This window comes from Budorcas taxicolor, chromosome 5 (genome assembly GCF_023091745.1).
Source record: "Budorcas taxicolor isolate Tak-1 chromosome 5, Takin1.1, whole genome shotgun sequence".
Lineage (NCBI taxonomy): Eukaryota > Metazoa > Chordata > Mammalia > Artiodactyla > Bovidae > Budorcas > Budorcas taxicolor.
Window position 1 is genome coordinate 75,984,658 of NC_068914.1, and position 19,820 is coordinate 76,004,477.

Consider the following 19,820-nt stretch of genomic DNA (forward strand, 5'->3'; position numbering starts at 1 on the left):
GTAGCCCCTGTAAGGAATAAGGAGTAATGGTCAATATTATTGTGGCTCTCAGGGTGTTCACTCCAAGTGGTGGCCGAGGTCTCTATCAGTTACTCATCATCTACAAACTACACTGCTAGATGGCTGCCGCCAAATGTGTTTTGAAGAAGGTGCTTCTGATTCCTCAATCTCTGGAAGTCCTCCATAGGACTGGTTTGAGAAACTTTGATTTTTACCATCAAAATTTTACCCTCAAAAGCATCCAAGGGAATGAGCATAGCTTCCTAGCGTATTTCTGAAAAAATCCAGCATCTTGTGAATATCTCTTCACTCCCTTGAGCCAGATCTTGGCCTGCACAGAGAGCACCCTGTGTCTCTGGAGAGATTTTGGCAGGGGCTTTCCTTCATCAGCAATGCTCACGTCTTTCTATACATTTCCTCAATGCTGAGATTGTTGTTTGTTCTTCTTCTTTGATCCATCTCTAAGAACTGACATCTTTCTCTGAAAAGTTTGTAATTGTTTGCAATAGATACCTATCTTCTTTATCAGACAACTCCAGATATGCTATTTTATAAACATTTCTAAGGAAATAATGGTTCCTCTTGCCTGAGGTATATTTCTTTTCTTTTTTGCATTTAGTTGTGATTCCTTGCCTAGTATGCTGCTTCTTGGAAGGGTGGAGATACTACCAAATTATAGGCAAATAGGCTGCTGCCATAAACCTTGACCTGGCTGGAAGTGTAAGAAAGCCCCTGTGATTCATGACATCCTGGCCCATCATTTTATTCTATTACAGGTATTTTCAGTCCGCAGCCCTTGGCAGGAGACATTTTACACCAGGCACCTCTGTTGGAAAGACTGTTCTCTAGGACTAGATTTTTTAATCTATACCTCTTCCACGTGGTTCAAGGTCATCCTCTCACTCCCAGCCATATTTCAACCATATTTGCTTAGGGTGATAGAATTTCTATTCCTGTTCTCCGTGTACTCTTCCAATGCCTCTGAATGGAACGGAGGAGAAATGCGGTGGATGCACTTCTGCTGCGTTTCTAAACACATATCTCTGATATTAGCACTTTCTTGGAACACCAAGATCCTCTACACTCATTTCACTCATGGTGCTGATGCCAAAAACTTGGTCTCTGGGCACTGAATTGAATCTTGGAGACAGAGTTTTGGGTGAAGTAGAAGATGATAGCTGTATTGCTTTTCAAAGCAAAAGGAGAACACAATGGGCTCATGCCCTTTAAACTGTGTGTCCCAACCTGGGAAGATTTGGTGAGGCGTTTTTTGGCAATGGTTCAAGGGCAGGGGTGTTGATAAGAGTAGGATGTGTGCAGGGCCTTCACTCCTTTAATCTGGCCTCAGGTAGTCGTCTCTGAAATGAATGCTAACATCTTCCATTTGCTGGAGGTTTTAATTCTGCAAAGAGCTCAAAAATATTGTTAGTGTATCCCTTATGGTGAAACTAGGACCCTGCCCCAAGGCTGTGCTATTGTTTCTTGGCTGCTCCTCCCTGTCTGTGCATCTCCACCTTTCCCTGAGTCTACCCTTTGGAATTCAGGTAAGGTCATGGAGGCTGGAGTCTATTCCCTACAAAGAAGAAATGAGGGACATGAAAAGACTTCTGTTTTCAGAAGCCCCACAGGGTCCTGTTCAGTTTCAGTACTTCATATAGTGATTATCAATACTTCATATAGTGATAATCAGTACTTTATATAGTGATACTGCAGACTACATCATGAGAAATGCCAGGCTGGATGAAGCACAAGCTGGGATCAAGATTGCCAGGAGAAATATCAATAACCAGATATGCAGATGACACCACCTGTATGGCAGAAAGTGAAGAGGAACTGAAGAGCTTCTTGAAGAAAGTAAAAGAGGAGAGTGAAAAAGCTGGCTTAAAACTCAACATTCAGATAACGAAGATCATGGCATCTGATCCCATGACTCCATGGCAAATAGACGGGGAAACAATGGAAACAGTGAGAGACTTTATTTTCTTGGGCTCCAAAATCACTGCAGATGCTGACTGTAGCCATAAAATTAAAAGATACTTGCTCCTTGGAAGAAAAGCTATGACCAACCTAGACAGCATATTAAATAGCAGAGACATTACCAACAGAGGTCTGCCTAGTCAAAGCTATGGTTTTTCCAGTGGTCATGTATGGTTGTGAGAGTTGGACTATAATGAAAGCTGAGGGCCGAAGAATTGATGCTTTTGAACTGTGGTGTTGGAGAAGACTCTTGAGAGTCCCTTGGACTGCAAGGAGATCCAGTCAGTCCATTCTAAAGATCAGTCCTGGGTGTTCATTGGAAGGACTGATGCTGAAGTTGAAGCTCCAATACTTTGGCCACCTGCTGTGAAGAAATGACTCATGTGAAAAGACCCTGATACTGGGAAATATTGAAGGCAGGAGGAGAAGGGATGACAGAGGATGGAAGAGTTGGATGGAATCACCAACTCAATGGACATGAGTTTAAGCAAGCTCCAGGAGTTGGTAATGGGCAGGGAAGCCTGGCATGCTGCAGTCCATGGGGTTGCAAAGAGTTGGACGCTACTGAGTGACTGAACTGAACTGATAGTGATAACCCATGGTACAGAATATAGGATAAAACAGAAGAAGAGTTTGCCCTGATTCTGAAGAGTTGTAGGATATAAAAGTTTAGAATATCTTCAGGTTGGAACCCTTAAATTATTTACTTAGGATGGGTACCCAATCAGGTTTTAGAGACTGAGGTAGAGAGAATAAACCTTGGCATACAAGAAGCTAACAGCTATTGGTACCATAGCATGAAGCTTGATGCCAGCAATTTGAAGGAACAATTTAGAACTAGTATCCTAAACTCTGTATGCTCCAGGACACTGATCTTAAAGCTCAGGTTCAGAATCTTGTTTTATAAGCTCTAGGTGTATACTGTGGGGGTTCCCTGGTGGCTCAGACGGTAAAGTGTCTGCCTGCAATGTGGGCAATCTCGGTTCGATTCCTGGCTCGGGAAGATCCCCTGGAGAAGGAAATGGCAACCCACTCCAGTACTCTTGCCTGGAAAATTCCATGGACAGAAGAGCCTTGTAAGCTACAGTCCATGGGATCACAAAGAGTCGGACATGACTGAGCGACTTCCCTTCCCTTCACCTCACAGGTGTATACTGTGCTGTGCTGTGCTTAGTTGCTCAGCTGTGTCTGACTCTTTGTGACCCAGGAACTGTAGCCCACCAGGCTGCTCTGTCCATGGGGATTCTCCAGGCAAGAATACTGGAGTGGGTTGCCACGCCCTCCTCCAGGGGATTCCCCACCCAGGGATTGAACCCAGGTCTCCTGCATTGCAGAAAGATTCTTTACCATCTGAGCCACCAGAATACTGGAGTGGGTAGCCTATTCCTTTTCCAGGGGATCTTCCCATCCCAGGAATTGAACTGGGGTCTCCTGCACTTCAGGTGGATTCTTCACCAGCTGAACTACCAGGTGTATACTACTCTGATATTAAAGTGCTTAAAGTCCAGTTTTCCCACCTTTCCCAAAAAGGTTGAGTCACTCTTTTTTAACCTTCTGTGGTCTACTCTGTGGCTGTCTACAAGCTTATATATTTATGAACACATTTATTGCAAGTTGTTAGTTTTAGATTTACAATGTGGTATCTGGCTCTTTAGTGGTATTGGTGGTTGGGGATGGGGAGGCTGATAGCAGCTCAGAGGGTAGCTAGATACTGTCATACACACTTTTCAAGTTCTCCATTTTTGTGAAATAGAAAGTCTCTGGATCCAAGTTATATGTGATTCTCAGTCTCTGTGGTCATATTCTATTTCTGTTCCTGACCACTCAACCAGGAACCAAGATATCAAGGGACACTTCTTTTGTTTCATGCCTGGGTTGAGTGGGCCAGTGTCAGCTCTGATTCTGGGACCATGACATATGATGATGTACAGTCCTTTCACATATTCTATATGTCTCTAAGGGGAAGGAGGAGTTGACCATGGACCCTTTGTGCATTTTCTGATTGCTTCACTTGTATTACCCCTGAGGCCCCCTTTGTTCCCGAAGTAGGTTGGGCACATCTTGCTTCCTAGAACCAGCACTACCAGAAACAACATAAATAAAGCCAAATGGGAAACAGGATCATGTTTGTAACACTCTTTGGGCAGGTAACAATTCCTAGTATGGTCTAGAGATTCTGGGGAGGAAAGGAAAAGTGGGGTGAAATTACTGAAGGAAGCTAGCAGGCTCAATGTTTCTTTGTTGGTTTGACTGGCCTCTCTCGTCCTCCTCTTCCTGGATGTAAGGCTTGATGCCAGGGCCCCTGAGGCTTTTTCCACAAATAAAAGGAGGTAAGCAGTGTGGTGACCCCATTTCAGGATCTTGGGGGGTAACCAAAATGATGTCCTTTGTCTCTCTGCTCCTGATAGGCATCCTATTCCATGCCACCCAGGCTGAACAATTAACAAAATGTGAGGTGTTTCAGAAGCTGAAAGACTTGAAGGACTACGGAGGTGTCAGTTTGCCTGAATGTGAGTTCCCTGCTATTTTGCTTTGTCCCATAATTCATCCTCTTCACTCTTTCCCTCCATTCTCTTCATCCTCTTTTTCCCCCTCTACTTTTAATTAAATTATCGAACAATTCTCTTATTTGTTTACTCTTTTATTACATTTATTTATGTATCTCTCCTTTTTCCCGTTGTCTGATCCTTTGGAACTCTTTTCACCTTATCAAGATACTCTGTGGTCTGCCATATTTGGAGATTGGTTGCAGAGCCTTTTTCTGTCTGGGAATACAGGTCCTCATTTATGCTATACATGAACATCCTTGTGAATTCTCTTTTTCGTCTTTCTTTCAGGGGTCTGTACCGCATTTCATACCAGTGGTTATGACACACAAGCCATAGTACAAAACAATGACAGCACAGAATATGGACTCTTCCAGATAAATAATAAAATTTGGTGCAAAGATGACCAGAACCCTCACTCAAGGAACATCTGTAACATCTCCTGTGACAGTGAGTGACGTCTTTTTACCCTGTTCCTGTGTTTTTTTTTAAACCTACTCCTGGGATAACCTCCTTTTTTATGGTGTGAAACACACCTCTGGCTTCACTGCCTTGGCCTCCAAATTAACTGTGGGACTTGATAATACCGAGTAAGAGGCTCTTAGAATTTTTCATTAACACCAAATCCCCAGACAGTTTCTTAAAGTTCATGGGTAGGTGACCTGAGCTGTTTGGGGATCTTGATGTATAATACCCTGTATTTTCAGACTAAGTTGGTTGATGAAGTTGATAATTCCTAAGGAGCTGCCCCAGAGAAGAGAAGGGAGTCCTTACCTAGGGATAGGCATTACTGTATTAAATTTCTCATCTAAAAGGCAACAGGCATAAGCCTCTAGTTCAGAGAAAACCAGGGAAGAGGGAAATTCATTACCCTGCTGGGTAATACTTAGCTCTCTCATTTTTTTCCACCTGTAACTCCTGCCAGAGTTCCTGGATGATGATCTTACTGATGACATTGTGTGTGCCAAGAAGATTCTGGATAAAGTAGGAATTAACTACTGGTGAGTCACCTCTCTATTTTTCACTTAATCTTTCCCCTCTTTCTTCTCAGTCCTTTCGCCCCAGCACTATACTCCGTTCTCTCTATTTCCTGGTCTTTTAAGCTAGAATGTAATCTTAAAACCAAAAATCATCAAGCAGACTCAGGTTTCCAATTTTGAAGCTTCACTTTACTTCACTCCCGTTAGCAATTTTCCTACCTAGAGTTCCCTAATAAAGGGCTGAGATCCAGGATTTCCTTCACCAGGACTTGAACATCTAATTCTACTTGTTCAGTCTTACATCCTAAGGCACACCCTTTGTACCACTGTCCCACAATTTTCTTGGAGTTTTAGAAAATGGACCTTACTCCACTAAGTGGCTCAGTATCTCTAGCCATGTGGCTAGGAAAGTCTGTCTGTAATTTTCACCCGCAATCTTCCGCCTCAGCCTTCCTGGGGATAAAGCTAGATGTAAATCTAACCAAGATCCTGTCAGTCAATTTGCCTTGTCTCCTTCTTCATGATCAGGTTGGCCCATAAAGCACTCTGTTCTGAGAAGCTGGATCAGTGGCTCTGTGAGAAGTTGTGAACACCTGCTGTCTTTGCTGCTTCTGTCCTCTTTCTGTTCCTGGAACTCCTCTGCCCCTTGGCTACCTCGTTTTGCTTCTTTGTACCCCCTTGAAGCTAACTCGTCTCTGAGCCCTGGGCCCTGTAGTGACAATGGACATGTAAGGACTAATCTCCAGGGATGCGTGAATGGTGCTCGGGACATTTCACCCTTGTTCGGTGCCCCTGATAGCACTTTTAATGCAACAGTGCATATTCCACTTCTGTCCTGAATAAAAGGCCTGATTCTGAGTGGCTGGCTGTATTTTCTTCCTGGTGGGAGAGGGAGGAAATAGGGTGAGTAGGTAGACCTGGCCGTGGGTCACAGACACCTTCATCTCTACTAAGGAGGAGAGAAAGACTGAACTTATAACAACTCAAAGATGGAGATTACTTTCTGTATTAATTCAATTCAACAGAGTTTTATTGATCACCTAGCATAATTCAGAGAACTATGGAGGCGATCTAAAGTTGACTAAAAGCATCTCTAACCTCAACTAGTATAATACAAACATTAATAAATAATTATAATACAAGATTCAATGGACCTGGACTTGGGCAAACACTGGGAGACGGTGAGGGACAGGGAGGCCTGGTGAGCTGCAGTCCATGGGGTCACAAAGACTCAGACATGACTTAGTAACTGAACAGCAACAACAACAGCAACATAATACAAGATATAGTGTCATAAGTATCATTAGAGAGGTTAGAAAACTGTCAATATCTTCTAATTCCCTCCTCTTACCTCTATATCCACTGGGGCTTTTGGCATTCAGACCATATTTGCCTTGTCTCAGAGACTAGAAGCTCCCAAATGAAGCTGCCATAATCTGTTTAGAGACTTATAGGCCCTGTCGAGCAGTGAACAGGACACCCCTCTCTTACACTTACGAAAACAAACTCTCAGGAAATAACTTGGTATTCATCATATGATTTTAGTCTGAATTTGAACACAATGTGACACACCTCCCAGGGGTACTGCATGCTATTCCTTCCCTAATTATGGGACAAAATGCTTTCCTCAAGTCTACAAGGTTTTAGAATAATCGCTGTTCACAGTGGTATGTGGGAGGGCAGGATTGAATGACCATTCCACCAACCAAACTCACACATCTCCTTATTATTTGCTTCAGTTACAGTCTCAGGAAGGCATCAGTTCTCTTCAGTTCAGTCACTCAGTTGTGTCCAACTCTTTGCAACCCCATGAACTGCAGCATGCCAGGTCTGCCTGCCCATCATCAACTCCCAGAGTTCATCCAAACTCATGTCCATTGAGTCGGTGATGCCATCCAACTATCTCATCCTCTATCGTCCCCTTCTCCTCCTGCCCTCAATCTTCCCCAGCATCAGGGTCTTTTCAAACGAGTCAGCTCTTTTTATCAGGTGGCCGAAGTATTGGAGTTTCAGCTTCAACATCAGCCCTTCTAATGAACACCCAGGGCTGATCTCCTTTAGGATGGACTGGTTGGATCTCCTTGCAGTCCAAGGGACTCTCAAGAGTCTTCTCCAATGCCACAGTTCAAAAGCATCAATTTTTCAGTGCTCAGCTTTCTTCACAGTCCAACTCTAACATCCATACATGACTACTGGGAAAACCATAGCCTTGACTAGACAGATCTTTGTTGACAAAGTAATGTCACTGCTTTTTAATATGCTATCTAGGTTGGTCATAACTTTCCTTCCAAGGAGTAAGCGATTTTTAATTTCATGGCTGCAGTCACCATCTGCAGTGATTTTGAGCCCTCAAAAGTAAAATCTCTCACTGTTTCCATTGTTTACCCATCTATTTGCCATGAAGTGATGGGACCAGATGCCATGATCTTAGTTTTCTGAATGTTGAACTGTAAGCCAACTTTTTCACTCTCCACTTTCACTTTCATCAAGAGGTTCTTTAGTTCTTCTTCACTTTCTGCCATAAGGGTGGTGTCATCTGCATATCTGAGGTTATTGGTATTTCTCCCAGCACCCATGATTCCAGCTTGTGGTTCTTTCAGCCCAGCGTTTCTCATGATGTACTCTGCATATAAGTTAAATAAGCAGTATACAACCACAATATACACAATATACAGCCTTGACGTACTCCTTTTCCTATTTGGAACCAATCAGTTGTTCCATGTCCAGTTCTAACTGTTGCTTCCTGATCTGCATATAGGTTTCTCAAGAGGCAGGTCAGGTGGTCTGGTATTCCCATCTCTCTCAGAATTTTCCACAGTTTATTGTGATCCACACAGTCAAAGGCTTTGGCATAGTCAATAAAGCAGAAATAGATGTTTTTCTGGAACTCTCTTGCTCTTTCCATGATCCAGCAGATGTTGGCCATTTGATCTCTGGTTCCTCTGCTTTTTCTAAAACCAGCTTGAACATCTGGAAGTTCATGGTTCACGTATTGCTGAAGCCTGGCTTGGAGAATTTTGAGCATTACTTCACTAGCAGGTGAGATGAGTGCAATTGTGCGGTAGTTTGAGCATTCTTTGGCATGCTTTTCTTTGGGACTGGAATGAAAACTGACCTTTTACAGTCCTGTGGCTACTGCTGAGTTTTCCAAATTTGCTGGCATATTGAGTGCAGCACTTTCACAGCATTATCTTTCAGGATTTGAAATAGCTCAACTGGAATTCCATCACTTCTACTAGCTTTGTTCGTAGTGATGCTTCCTAAGGCCCACTTCACTTCTCATTCCAGGATGTCTGGCTCTAGGTGAGTGATCACACCATCGTGATTATCTGGGTTGTGAAGAGCTTTTTTGTACAGTTCTTCTGTGTATTCTTGCCACCTCTTCTTAATATCTTCTGCTTCTGTTAGGTCCAAACCATTTCTGTCCTTTATTGTGCCCATCTTTGCATGAAATGTTCCCTTGGTATCTCTAATTTTCTTGAAGAGATCTCTAGTCTTTCCCATTCTATTGTTTTCCTCTATTTCTTTGCACTGATCACTGAGGAAGGCTTTCTTGTCTCTCCTTGCTATTCTTTGTAACTCTGCATTCAGATGCTTATATCTTTCCTTTTCTCCTTTGCTTTTCACAGCTATTTGTAAGGCTTCCTCAGACAGCCATTTTGCCTTTTTGCATTTCTTATTCTTGGGGATGGTCTTGATCCCTGTCTCCTGTACAGTGTCACAAACCTCCGTTCATAGTTCATCAGGCACTCTGTCTTTCAGATCTAGTCCCTTAAATCTACTTCTCACTTCCACTGTATAATCATAAGGGATTTGATTTAGGTCATACCTGAATGGTCTAGTGATTTTTCCCACTTTCTTCAATTTAAGTCTGAATTTGGCAGTAAGGAGTTCATGATCTGAGCCACAGTCAGCTCCCAGTCTTGTTTTTGCTGACTGTATAGAAAGCTGAGTGCCGAAGAATTGATGCGATTGAACTGTGGTGTTGGAGAAGACTTTTGAGGGTCCCTTGGACTGCAAGGAAATCCAACCAGTCCATTCTGAAGGAGATCAACCCTGGGATTTCTTTGAAGGGAATGATGCTAAAGCTGAAGCTCCAGTACTTTGGACACCTCCTGTGAAGAGTTGACTCATTGGAAAAGACTCTGATGCTGGGAGAGATCGGGGGCAGGAGGAGAAGGGGACGACCCAGGATGAGATGGCTGGATGGCGTCATGGACTCGATAGATGTGAGTTTGAGTGAACTCCGGGAGATGGTGATGGACAGGGAGGCCTGGCATGCTGCGATTCATGGGGTCACAAAGAGTTGGACACGACTGAGTGACTGAACTGAACTGAACTGATAGAGCTTCTCCATCTTTGGCTGCAAAGAATATGATCAGTCTGATTTCTCTATTGGCCATCTGGTGATGTCCATGTGTAGAGTCTTCTCTTGTGTTGCTGGAAGAGGGTGTTTGTTATGAACAGTGCATTCTCTTTGCAAAACTCTATTATCCTTTGCCCTGCTTCATTCTGTATGCCAAGGCCAAATTTGCCTTTTACTCCTGGTGTTTCTTGATTTCCTACTTTTGCATTCCAGTCCCCTATAATGAAAAGAACATCTTTTTGGGGTGTTAATTCTAAAAGGTCTTGTAGGTCTTCATAGAACCACTAAACCTCAGCTTCTTCAGCATTATTGGTAGGGGCACAGACTTGGATTACCGTGATATTGAATGGTTTGCCTTGGAAATGAACAGAGATCATTCTGTCGTTTTTGAGATTGCATCCAAGTTCTGCATTTTGGACTCTTTTGTTGCCTATGATGGCTACTCCATTTCTTCTAAGCAATTCTTCCCCACAGTAGTAGATATAATGGTCATCTGAGTTAAATTTGTCTGGAAAAGGTGAAGGACCCGCTCCATCAGATGGGTAGACCAGAAATTTAACTATAGTTGGGACTGTTTCATTTAGTTCCATATCCCTGGCCTTCATCCTATAGAGAAATATTTTCATCTTGGAAATTTCACTTGTGACTGTACTGTATATGAGACCATGATTTTCAAGGGCTTTGCCAAAGGAAATTGACAATTGCAGAGAGGATCTTAGCCTAGGCGCAACAGACTGAGAATAGATAGAAACCAGGGAGCCTGCGTGGAAGTGGTCTTCACTGCTGCAGGCTTGTCAGCCTTAGAGTAGAGCAACTGCTGTTGTTCTCTTTCTGAGAACTCTCTTTAGAGTTGAGTGGGAGATGGGGTGGCAGCTGAGCCATTTGTTCTGCATTCTCCAACTACTGCTTCTTCCTCTAGGCCTGGAACAAGTCTTTTTTCCCCCCAATTTTAGACTTTTTATTTTGTATTCAGGTATAGCCGATTAGCAATGTTGTGGTAGTTTCAGGTGAGCAGTGAAGGGACTCAGCTATACATACACATGCATCCATTCTCCCCCAAACCCCGCTTCCATCCAGGCTGGCACATAACATTGAGTACAGTTCCACGTGCTATATAATAGCTCCTTGTTGGTCATCCATTTTGAATATAGCAGTGTGTACATGACCTCCCCAAACTCCCTAACTATCCCTTCCCCCTGAGCAACTGTAAGTTTGTTTTCTAAGTCTGTGAATCTCTTTCTGGTTTGTATCATTTTTTTTAGAGTCCATATATAAGGGATGTCATATGATATTTCTCTTTCTCTGTCTGACCTACTTCACTCAGTATGACACTCTCTAGACCCACCCATGTTGTTGCGCACAGCATTGTTTCATTCTATTTGATGCCTGAGTAATGTTCCATTGTATATATATACCACATCCTCTTTATCCACTCCTCTGATGGGGACATCCATGTTGGCTCCATGTCTGGGCCATTGCAAACAGTGCCGCGGTAAACACCGGGGCGCATGCATCTTTTTGGATGATGTTTTTCTCATGGTATATGCCCAGGAGTGGGATTGCAGGGTCATATGGTAGCTCTGTTTTTAGTTTTTAAGGAACCTCCATACTGTGTTTCCTAGTGGCTGTACTGATTTATATTCCCACCAACAGTGAAGGAGGTTTCCCTTTTCTCTCCACCGTCTCCAGCATTTGTTGTTTGTGGATTTTTTGGCGATAGCCATTCCGACCAGTGTGAGGTGATATGTCATTGTAGTTTTAATTTGCATTTCTCTACTAACTAGCAACATTGAACATCTTTTCACGTACCTGTTGGCCATCTGTATGTCCTCTTTGGAGAAATGTCAATTCAGGTCTTCTGCCCATTTTTTGAGTGAGCTATTTGTTTGATGCTGCTGAGCATCATAAGCTGTTTGTACATTTTAGAAATTCATCCATTATTAGTCACATTATTTGCAAATATTTTCTCTCAATCTGTGAGTGGTCTTTTTGTTTTGTTTATTGTTTTATTTGCTGTGCAAAACCTTTTGAGTTTAAGTAGGTCCCATTTGTGTATTTTTGTTGTTATTTCTGTTATTCCAGGAGATGGGTCAAAAAAGCTGTTGCTCTGATTTATGTCGGAGAGTGTTCTGCCTGTGTTTTCCTCCAAGAGTTTAATTGTATCTGGTCTCACTCTTAGCTCTTTAATCCATTTTGAGCTTATTCTTGTGTATGGAGTTAAAGAATAATTTAATTTAATTTATTTTTTTTTACATGTGGCTGTCCAGTTTCCCCAGCACAATTTGTTGAAGAGACTGTCTTTCCACCATTGTGTAGTCTTGCCTCCTTTGTCATAGATTAATTGGCCATAGGTGCATGGGCTTATTTCTGGGTTTTCTATCCTGTGGAACAGATCTTGAAGCAGACAGATATCTGAAGTGGTCTGGGCTCAGGTGTGTGGCAGTTTTTATGCTCAGCTTTTTTTTTTTTCTTATACTCAGGCCAGGGTGGCCAGACTGCACATAATTCAGTGAGCTCTGTGAGGATGACCCAGGTTGGCGTCCCAAAATATGGTCTTTTTTCTCCCTTTCTGTCCTGATCTCTCCTGCATGCTACTTTTCTCTGACGTCTATATTGTCGTGAAGGCAGGAATTTTACTGGACAAAATTAACTGATTTTTTTCATATGTTCCTTCTCTCACTCCCTTCAATCTCATTCATTCTTCTTTATTTTGCACACTAATTGAGAGTCAATTAAGTGATAGGACATACTAGACACTGGGGATACAGAATCTGTTAGCCTGGGTTTTGCTCTCAAGGCTTACACTTTATTTAAAAATTTTATTTATTTATTTAGGTGAACGTGTTGATTTTAAACTTCAACTTCAGTGTATATTAATTTTCTGAATATTAGTTCCTTGTTTAAAATGGATGTGAGGAGCCAGAACTCTATAAGACCTTTTAAGTCCTGTGTTTCTGTGTGATTGCTAAATATCACAGCTCTGTCTTCTGTTTTCCAAGACTTACACTTTAAATGTGGATAGTTCCTTCTGTTTCCTAGGATCATGTAAGAGACAGGACTTCTCAGACAGATCCACCATTCATTCCATCACTCACTCCATAATCAACAAATAGTTACTGAGGATTTGCTATTTGCTATGTTCTACTTTAGGTGTTGATAGCTAAGGACAAAGACAGGAGGAGATACACTGATTTTCATTTCTTTCCAAGTTACTCTGGACCTCTAGATTTCGTCAGGCAGTATTTGATATGGGAACAAAGGAGGAGCTGGGTCTCAGTACTAAGATGGGACTCTTCCAAAATGAAGTGGTAAATTTGCTAGTGGTCAGATTTCTACTTTGTGCATAGACAAAAGTAAAAGATTGAGGGAGGGGCAAAAGGGGGCAGGTCAAAAGGGCAAGAAATGAAAAAGAAAAGCAATAGTTGTGGAAATGGCTGGTAGAGCTGTGAAGATATTCTTTATTCCCCCCCCCCCCCAAGATTATTGGAGAGACAGTTGACATACATTACTGTATAAATCTGTATAAGTACAAAGTGTAGAGCAGGATGGTTGGATATACATAGATAAATAAATATTGCAAGAGGTTCAGTTAATATTCTTCATCTCAAAACTCCTAATTGAGAAAATCCTGGAAGTTCCCTCTGATGGAGAAAATTTTCACACATTGAGGTATGAGGAAGTCATTTTGGCTCTTACATGGTTCAGCCTGAATTTTGTGTGAGCCTGAACAGCTTGTAAACATGTACTGTATGTCTGCTTCAATCATTAAGGTAAAGGATGTCTGTTTTGAAGACAGGGATAAAGAAACTCCATTCTCATGACATCCATGTTAACATTCCCTGAAAGACTGTGTTCCATTCCTAGACATTAGGTTCCTGCTGTTAAAAAGAGTCCAAGCTTGCTCTGCTCGCTGCACAATAGGCCAATGAATCTGAGAGATGAGGTGTTAAGGAAAGGAATACAACTTCATTCAGAAAGCTGGCTGACCAAGAGGATGTCTTGGTAGAATAATGTCTCAAAATAACCATATTGCTGGGGTCTGGATGCCAAGTTCTTTTATGGATCAGAGATGGGGGGAGATGAGGAAACAGATTAAAAAAGCCATTTAACCTTGTAAGTACCTCCTAGATTGGCAAGCCTCAGCAGGGACGTGTATTAATTTCTTCCTTCCTGTCATCTAAGGTGGACAGAGTTCTGAACAAAGGCACTTTAGCTAAACAGTCAGGTTGAGGGGCAGGATTTTCTGAGGCCGGCCGTTATGTGTGATTATAATAATCAAAGTGGCCAAAGAAACAGATATAGCATGGAAGAATCAAAACAGACTCTTCCCTGTTAACACTGCTGTCTCTCTGTCTATATACTTAACCTGTGTCTTTTGGAAACTGGATGGAATACACCCTTGTCACATGTGATGTATGTTTTGTGTTCTGATAATGTAAATGGCTGTGCAAAAAATAATGGTTCAATGGAGCAGTTTCTCAGAGTTATCTGAGAGGTTGTCTTCTGGGCTATAGTTCTCAATGTGTCTCAAATATATCTCTAAAAAAATAAATTATCTTATAAAAATAACAAGTAAAAAAAGGGAAAACTTTACTCCTAGTGATGTAAATCCCTAATATTTACTCTCTTAACAGATTTCCTATATATCATACAATGGTGTTAACTAGAGTCATCATATTGTGCATCACTTCCCTGGTACTTATGTTACGCTGGAAATTTTACCTTATGATCACCTTCCTCCAAACCCCCTTCTTCCCACCCCTCTGCCTCTGATGACCATTTGTTTTCTATGAGTTTGATTTTTCCCCATGTTCTGCAAATAAGGGAGATCATATTGCATTTGTCTGACATTTCACTCAGCGTAATGTTTTCAATGTCAATCCATGTTATCAGGAATGGTAGAATTACCTCGTTTTTATGGCTGAATAATATTCCATGGCTTTATCCATGCCTTCTTTATCCATTCATCCATTAAGAAAACATAGGATCTTTCCATGTGTTGGCTATTGTAGATAATGCTCCTATGAACATGGGGGGTTGTAGATATCTTTTTGAGTTAATGTTTTCATTTACTTTGGATATACTCCCAGAAGTAGAATAGCTGGGTCATATGTTTTTAGTTTTTAGTTTTTCAAAGATCCTCCATATATCTATTAAAAGATTTTCTTGTGCAGTGACTGGGTCCCCTGTGGATGGGTGCCATTAGTTCTCAAGAGGTTTCCCCATCTTGCTTGACTGGAGGAGGGCACAGGGATCAGACAAACAAAGACTTCTGTTGTGGAGAAGAATTCATGCTGAGATAAATTAGGAGCAAAGTCTTTCTGTCTCCTCTTCTTTCTCATGACTTTTCCTGCTATTATCCTCCTATTATGAGGAGGCAGTAGAGCCTGGCTTAAAAGGTAAGCCTAGGCTTCCTGGCCAGCATCCTCCTTAGAGCTGCCTTCACTTCCTGGTTCTTCAGACTGTAGACAGGGGGTCCAGTAGTGGGGTCACCATACTGTACTGTAAGGATAGGACTTGCTCCAGGACTGAGCCGGAAGCTGGAGTCCTGTACCTTGAAGGGAATTGCACAAAGGAATAAAATGAGGTCCAGACAAAAGCCACAATGCTGTTGGTCAGTCAGGGTCCATCCTGTCCCAGATTCTGCAAGGATGGTCCTCAGGGCTGTCAGCTATCAGTGGTAGAAGCATCTAGAAATGACTATTATCAGTGAGAAGTCAGTCATTTCTGCTTTCAAATGCCTCCATACATGAGTGATCATATGTAAGACACTGGAGGAACTGCCCTGGAGAAAAAGGGAGGTCTGCAGCATATTAAGTGCTACAGGTTAGAATAAAACTTAAAAAAAAAGTCATGCATTTCTGTAGCACTTCACAGTTTTCAAAGCATCTTTCCTTAGTAGTTATGATGATAATCTGAGGATTTTTGCCTCTTCTTTTCCCTATATATACAACTGCATGTTCTTATCTTGTGATGATCGTTTCTAACAAAACTATATGATAGTCTAATAAAGTTGTCATTTTTTCCCTACCATTCATGGCTCTAGCAATTACCTCAGAGTCACAGCCCATTATTTTTATAATGCTTAGTGGACCAAAATTTTGTCATTTTTAGCACATTTGTCTTTGGCTTGGGAAAGAAGCCAAGCTTTGTAAATAAAGTGAAAGATACAAATGTATCTAGCATGAGATATGAATCCAAAATAGTAAGATTAAAATTGTGGGTGTATGTTGCTGCTGCTGCTGCTAAGCTGCTTCAGTCGTGTCCAACTCCATGCGACCCCATAGATGGCAGCCCACCAGGCTCCCCCGTCCCTGGGATTCTCCAGGCAAGAACACTGGAGTGGGTTGCCATTTCCTTCTCCAAGGCATGAAAGTGAAAAGTGAAAGTGAAGTCGCTCAGTCATGTCCTACTCTTAGTGACCCCAGGGACTGTAGCCTACCAGGCTCATCTGTCCATGGGATTTTCCAGGCAAGAGTGCTGGAGTGGGGTGCCATTGTCTTCTCCTCGTGGGTGTACATTGTTAAGTGTCATTGTGAGTATTTTTGAAAGAAGCATTCAAATTTTATTTTTGCAATTGTGTCATTATCACTGGAATGATCTTTGTGGGTTTTATGTACTTGGTTAAAAAAGATAATCATTTTAGTCATTTTTCTTTTTAAATTTATCCCCCCTAATGTTTTTGTGAAGTGGTTGGAAGAAGTCTTATCATTCTCCTTATGGCAAACGAGGAAATTGAGAAAAAGAGAGCTGAAGAGTTTTGTCTTCAGGACAGGTGAGCTCTCCTGAACCTTATCATTTCCCACCCCTTACTTCTTGCCAAGTAACAACCAGGTGAGGAAAGTTCTCAATTTGTACAAATACATCTCCAGTTCACTAGTAGAGAGCACAGGCCATTAGTTACTCTGTTTCCTGGGAGCAAGGACCCATCAACTAGAGCTGTTTATGTCTGAGAGAAACACGGTAGAAAAGAGCTTGAGGTTCCAAGTCAGTGAGCCTTAGTTTATATTTTGGCTCCATTCCTAGCTTGTTCTGGCAGCTTTTGTAAGGTACCTGGTAACTCCTGAAACTCAGTATTCTTTTGGAAAATGAGGTTAATGTTTATCTTGTGGTGTGACACATACTAAAACTGATCTTGATTGTGTAAAGCAGCTGTAGTATAGTAACTAGCTAATCAATAGCTACAGTACAAATAAGCTTTGGAGACATCATCTTCTAGTAGGAAAGAGAAATGGCATGTTTTAAGGATGATGTATTTAATTTTTTTGTCCAACACTGAATAAAAGTCTACTAAAGACTTTCATTTTCCCTTTTGATGACTCCCAAAGAATGCTCAAAATTCTCCAAGCCAGGCTTCAGCAATACGTGAACCGTGAACTTCCAGATGTTCAAGCTGGTTCTAGAAAAGGCAGAGAAACCAGAGATCAAATTGCCAACTTCCGCTGGATCATCGAAAAAGCAAGAGTACCAAAAAAAAACATCTATTTCTGCTTTATTGACTATGCCAAAGCCTTTGAATGTGTGGATCACAATAAACTGTGGAAAATTCTGAAAGAGATGGGAATACCAGACCACCTGACCTGCCTCTTGAGAAACCTATATGCAGGTCAGGAAGCAACAGTTAGAACTGGACATGGAACAACAGACTGGTTCCAAATAGGAAAAGGAGTATGTCAAGACTGTATATTGGCACCCTGCTTATTTAACTTACATGCAGAGTACATCATGAGAAACACTGGGCTGGAAGAAGCACAAGCTGGAATCAAGATTGCCAGGAGAAATATCAATAACCTCAGATATGCAGATGACACCACCCTTATGGCAGAAAGTGAAGAGGAACTAAAAAGCCTCTTGATGAAAGTGAAAGCGGAGAGTGAAAAAGTTGGCTTAAATCTCAATATTCAGAAAATGAAGATCATGGCATCTGGTCCCATCACTTCATGGCAAATAGATAGGAAAACAGTGAAAACAATGTCAGACTTTATTTTTTGGGGCTCCAAAATCACTATAGATGGTGATTGCAGCCATGAAATTAAAAGATGCTTACTCCTTGGAAGGAAAGTTATGACCAACCTAGATAGCATATTCAAAAGCAGAGACATTACTTTGCCGACAAAGGTCCATCTGGTCAAGGCTATGGTTTTTCCAGTGGTCATGTATGGATGTGAGAGTTGGACTGTGAAGAAAGCTGAGCGCCGAAGAATTGATGTTTTTGAACTGTGGTGTTGGAGAAGACTCTTGAGAGTCCCATGGACTGCAAGGAGATCCAACCAGTTCACTCTAAAGGAGATCAGCCCTGGGTGTTCTTTGGAAGGAATGATGCTAAAGCTGAAACTCCAGTACTTTGGCCACCTCATGTGAAGAGTAGACTCATTGGAAAAGACTCTGATGCTGGGAGGGATTGGGGGCAGGAGGAGAAGGGGACAACAGAGGATGAGATGGCTGGATGGCATCACCGACTCGATGAATATGGGTTTGGGTGAACTCCGGGAGTTGGTGATGGACAGGGAGGCCTGGTGTGCTGAGATTCATGGGGTTGCAAAGAGTTGGACACGACTGAGCGACTGAACTGAACTGAAATCACAGTTTAATGGAAACAAGAAAAACTTCAGTCTTTGTGTAAGCTTATTTTTCAGAGTTAGACAATTGAAATCTCAGAAATAAAATGGCTTTTTAAAAAAATAATTCACAGATCTAGTCCACAGCAGAGGTGGAAATGAAGCCCAGGCCTTTTGAGTTCCAATAAAATTTTTTTCCTGCTACTTTGCAATGTTCTGATCTATAGACCAAGGTTACTTTAGAGTGGAACATATTGTACATTATATTCAAAGGTTCAGCAATGATATACCTTAATGTTCATGAGGATGGAGATCACAATAAAATGAGATGAGCAGATAGAGAAGATCTCGTCCCAACCTGTGGCAGAGTTGATCCCCAGGGCTGTCTTGATACAGGTATAAGAAAGCGGCACTAGGACAAAGGTGCCGAGGCCCAGGACCATTATGGTAGTCGGAGCAGAGGCAACGCTCATGGAGGGGTCAGAACAGGGGTCAGAACAGGGTCAGGAGCGCTGGAGGAAACCTGCAGGCCAAACTGGGGACAAGGTTGGGGCCACAGAAGTGCTGCTGAGCCAGGAGGATGGTGTTAAGCAGGCCAGTCCCCATTCCTATGGCGCAGGAGGCTCCCGCCAGGCCAGCACACACCTTCTTGTTCATAGTCCCCACATACAGCAGCGGGCGGCACACAGCCTGGAACTGATCACAGGCCATGACTGAAAGGAGGCAGGTTTCAGTGCCCCCTGAAAATATGACCAAGGAGATCTGGGTGAAACACTCAAGGAAGGAGATAGTCTTCCACTTGGAAAGCAGGTTCTCTATCAGCTTAGGCACAATGACTGAGGCATAGAAAGCATCCAGGAAGGAGAGGTGACTGAGGAAGAAGTTCATGGGGGTGTGGAGGTGGGAATCAGTCCTGATCACCAGCAGCATCAGCAGGTTCCCTGTGAGGGTCAGGAGGTAAATCACCAGGAATGTTACAAATAGTACTACCTGAATGTGAGTGTTATTGGATAGTTCTTGGAGAATAGAGAAAGTGACTGTGGTTGTGTTCCCAACTTTCATGGAACATTGGAGTTTCCCTTTAGAAGGACAAGAACAGAAAGAAATCTCCAACGTGTTATGAGTCTCAGAGCACGGCTGGGGATGAGGTGTCAGCTTCAGGACTGACCCTGGACAGGTCGTGTAGCAGAGGCAACCTTGCCATGTCAGACCTCATCAACCTTTCCCAGCTCAAGGCAATAATCTATTGGTTTATTGGCTAAGGTGGAGATAGTGGGATGGAAGATGTAGAGAATCAAACTCAGAAAGGAAGGAGAAAAGAGACTATTCAGACTGGAGAAGGAAAGGAAGGGAATTGTAAACAGCCTCCAGAGCACCCTGTTCTTGGTTCCAA

The 19,820-nt window shown here is 42.3% G+C and overlaps 1 protein-coding gene and 1 pseudogene across 1 annotated transcript; one reads left to right on the top strand and one right to left on the bottom strand.

The window, feature by feature from the left end:
- The first annotated feature begins 4,354 nt into the window (after positions 1–4,354).
- LALBA (lactalbumin alpha) lies at positions 4,355–6,146 on the top strand. Its single transcript, XM_052641122.1, has 4 exons — positions 4,355–4,487; positions 4,815–4,973; positions 5,449–5,524; positions 6,032–6,146. The coding sequence occupies exons 1-4, from the start codon at positions 4,355–4,357 to the stop codon at positions 6,090–6,092; spliced, it is 429 nt and encodes a 142-aa protein (XP_052497082.1). The 3' UTR covers positions 6,093–6,146.
- Positions 6,147–15,261: 9,115 nt separating this feature from the next.
- On the bottom strand, positions 15,262–19,489 carry LOC128048103 (olfactory receptor 8S1-like; annotated as a pseudogene).
- Positions 19,490–19,820: the final 331 nt, after the last annotated feature.

What these genes read in the sequence shown, in the direction of transcription:
- LALBA (XM_052641122.1), top strand. Translation starts at nt 4,355, where the DNA reads ATGATGTCCTTTGTCTCTCTGCTCCTGATAGGCATCCTATTCCATGCC. An exon ending in AGGTGTCAGTTTGCCTGAAT is followed by an intron (nt 4,488 to 4,814) that starts GTGAGTTCCCTG and finishes TCTTTCTTTCAG; the next exon opens with GGGTCTGTACCGCATTTCAT. An exon ending in AAAGTAGGAATTAACTACTG is followed by an intron (nt 5,525 to 6,031) that starts GTGAGTCACCTC and finishes CTTCATGATCAG; the next exon opens with GTTGGCCCATAAAGCACTCT.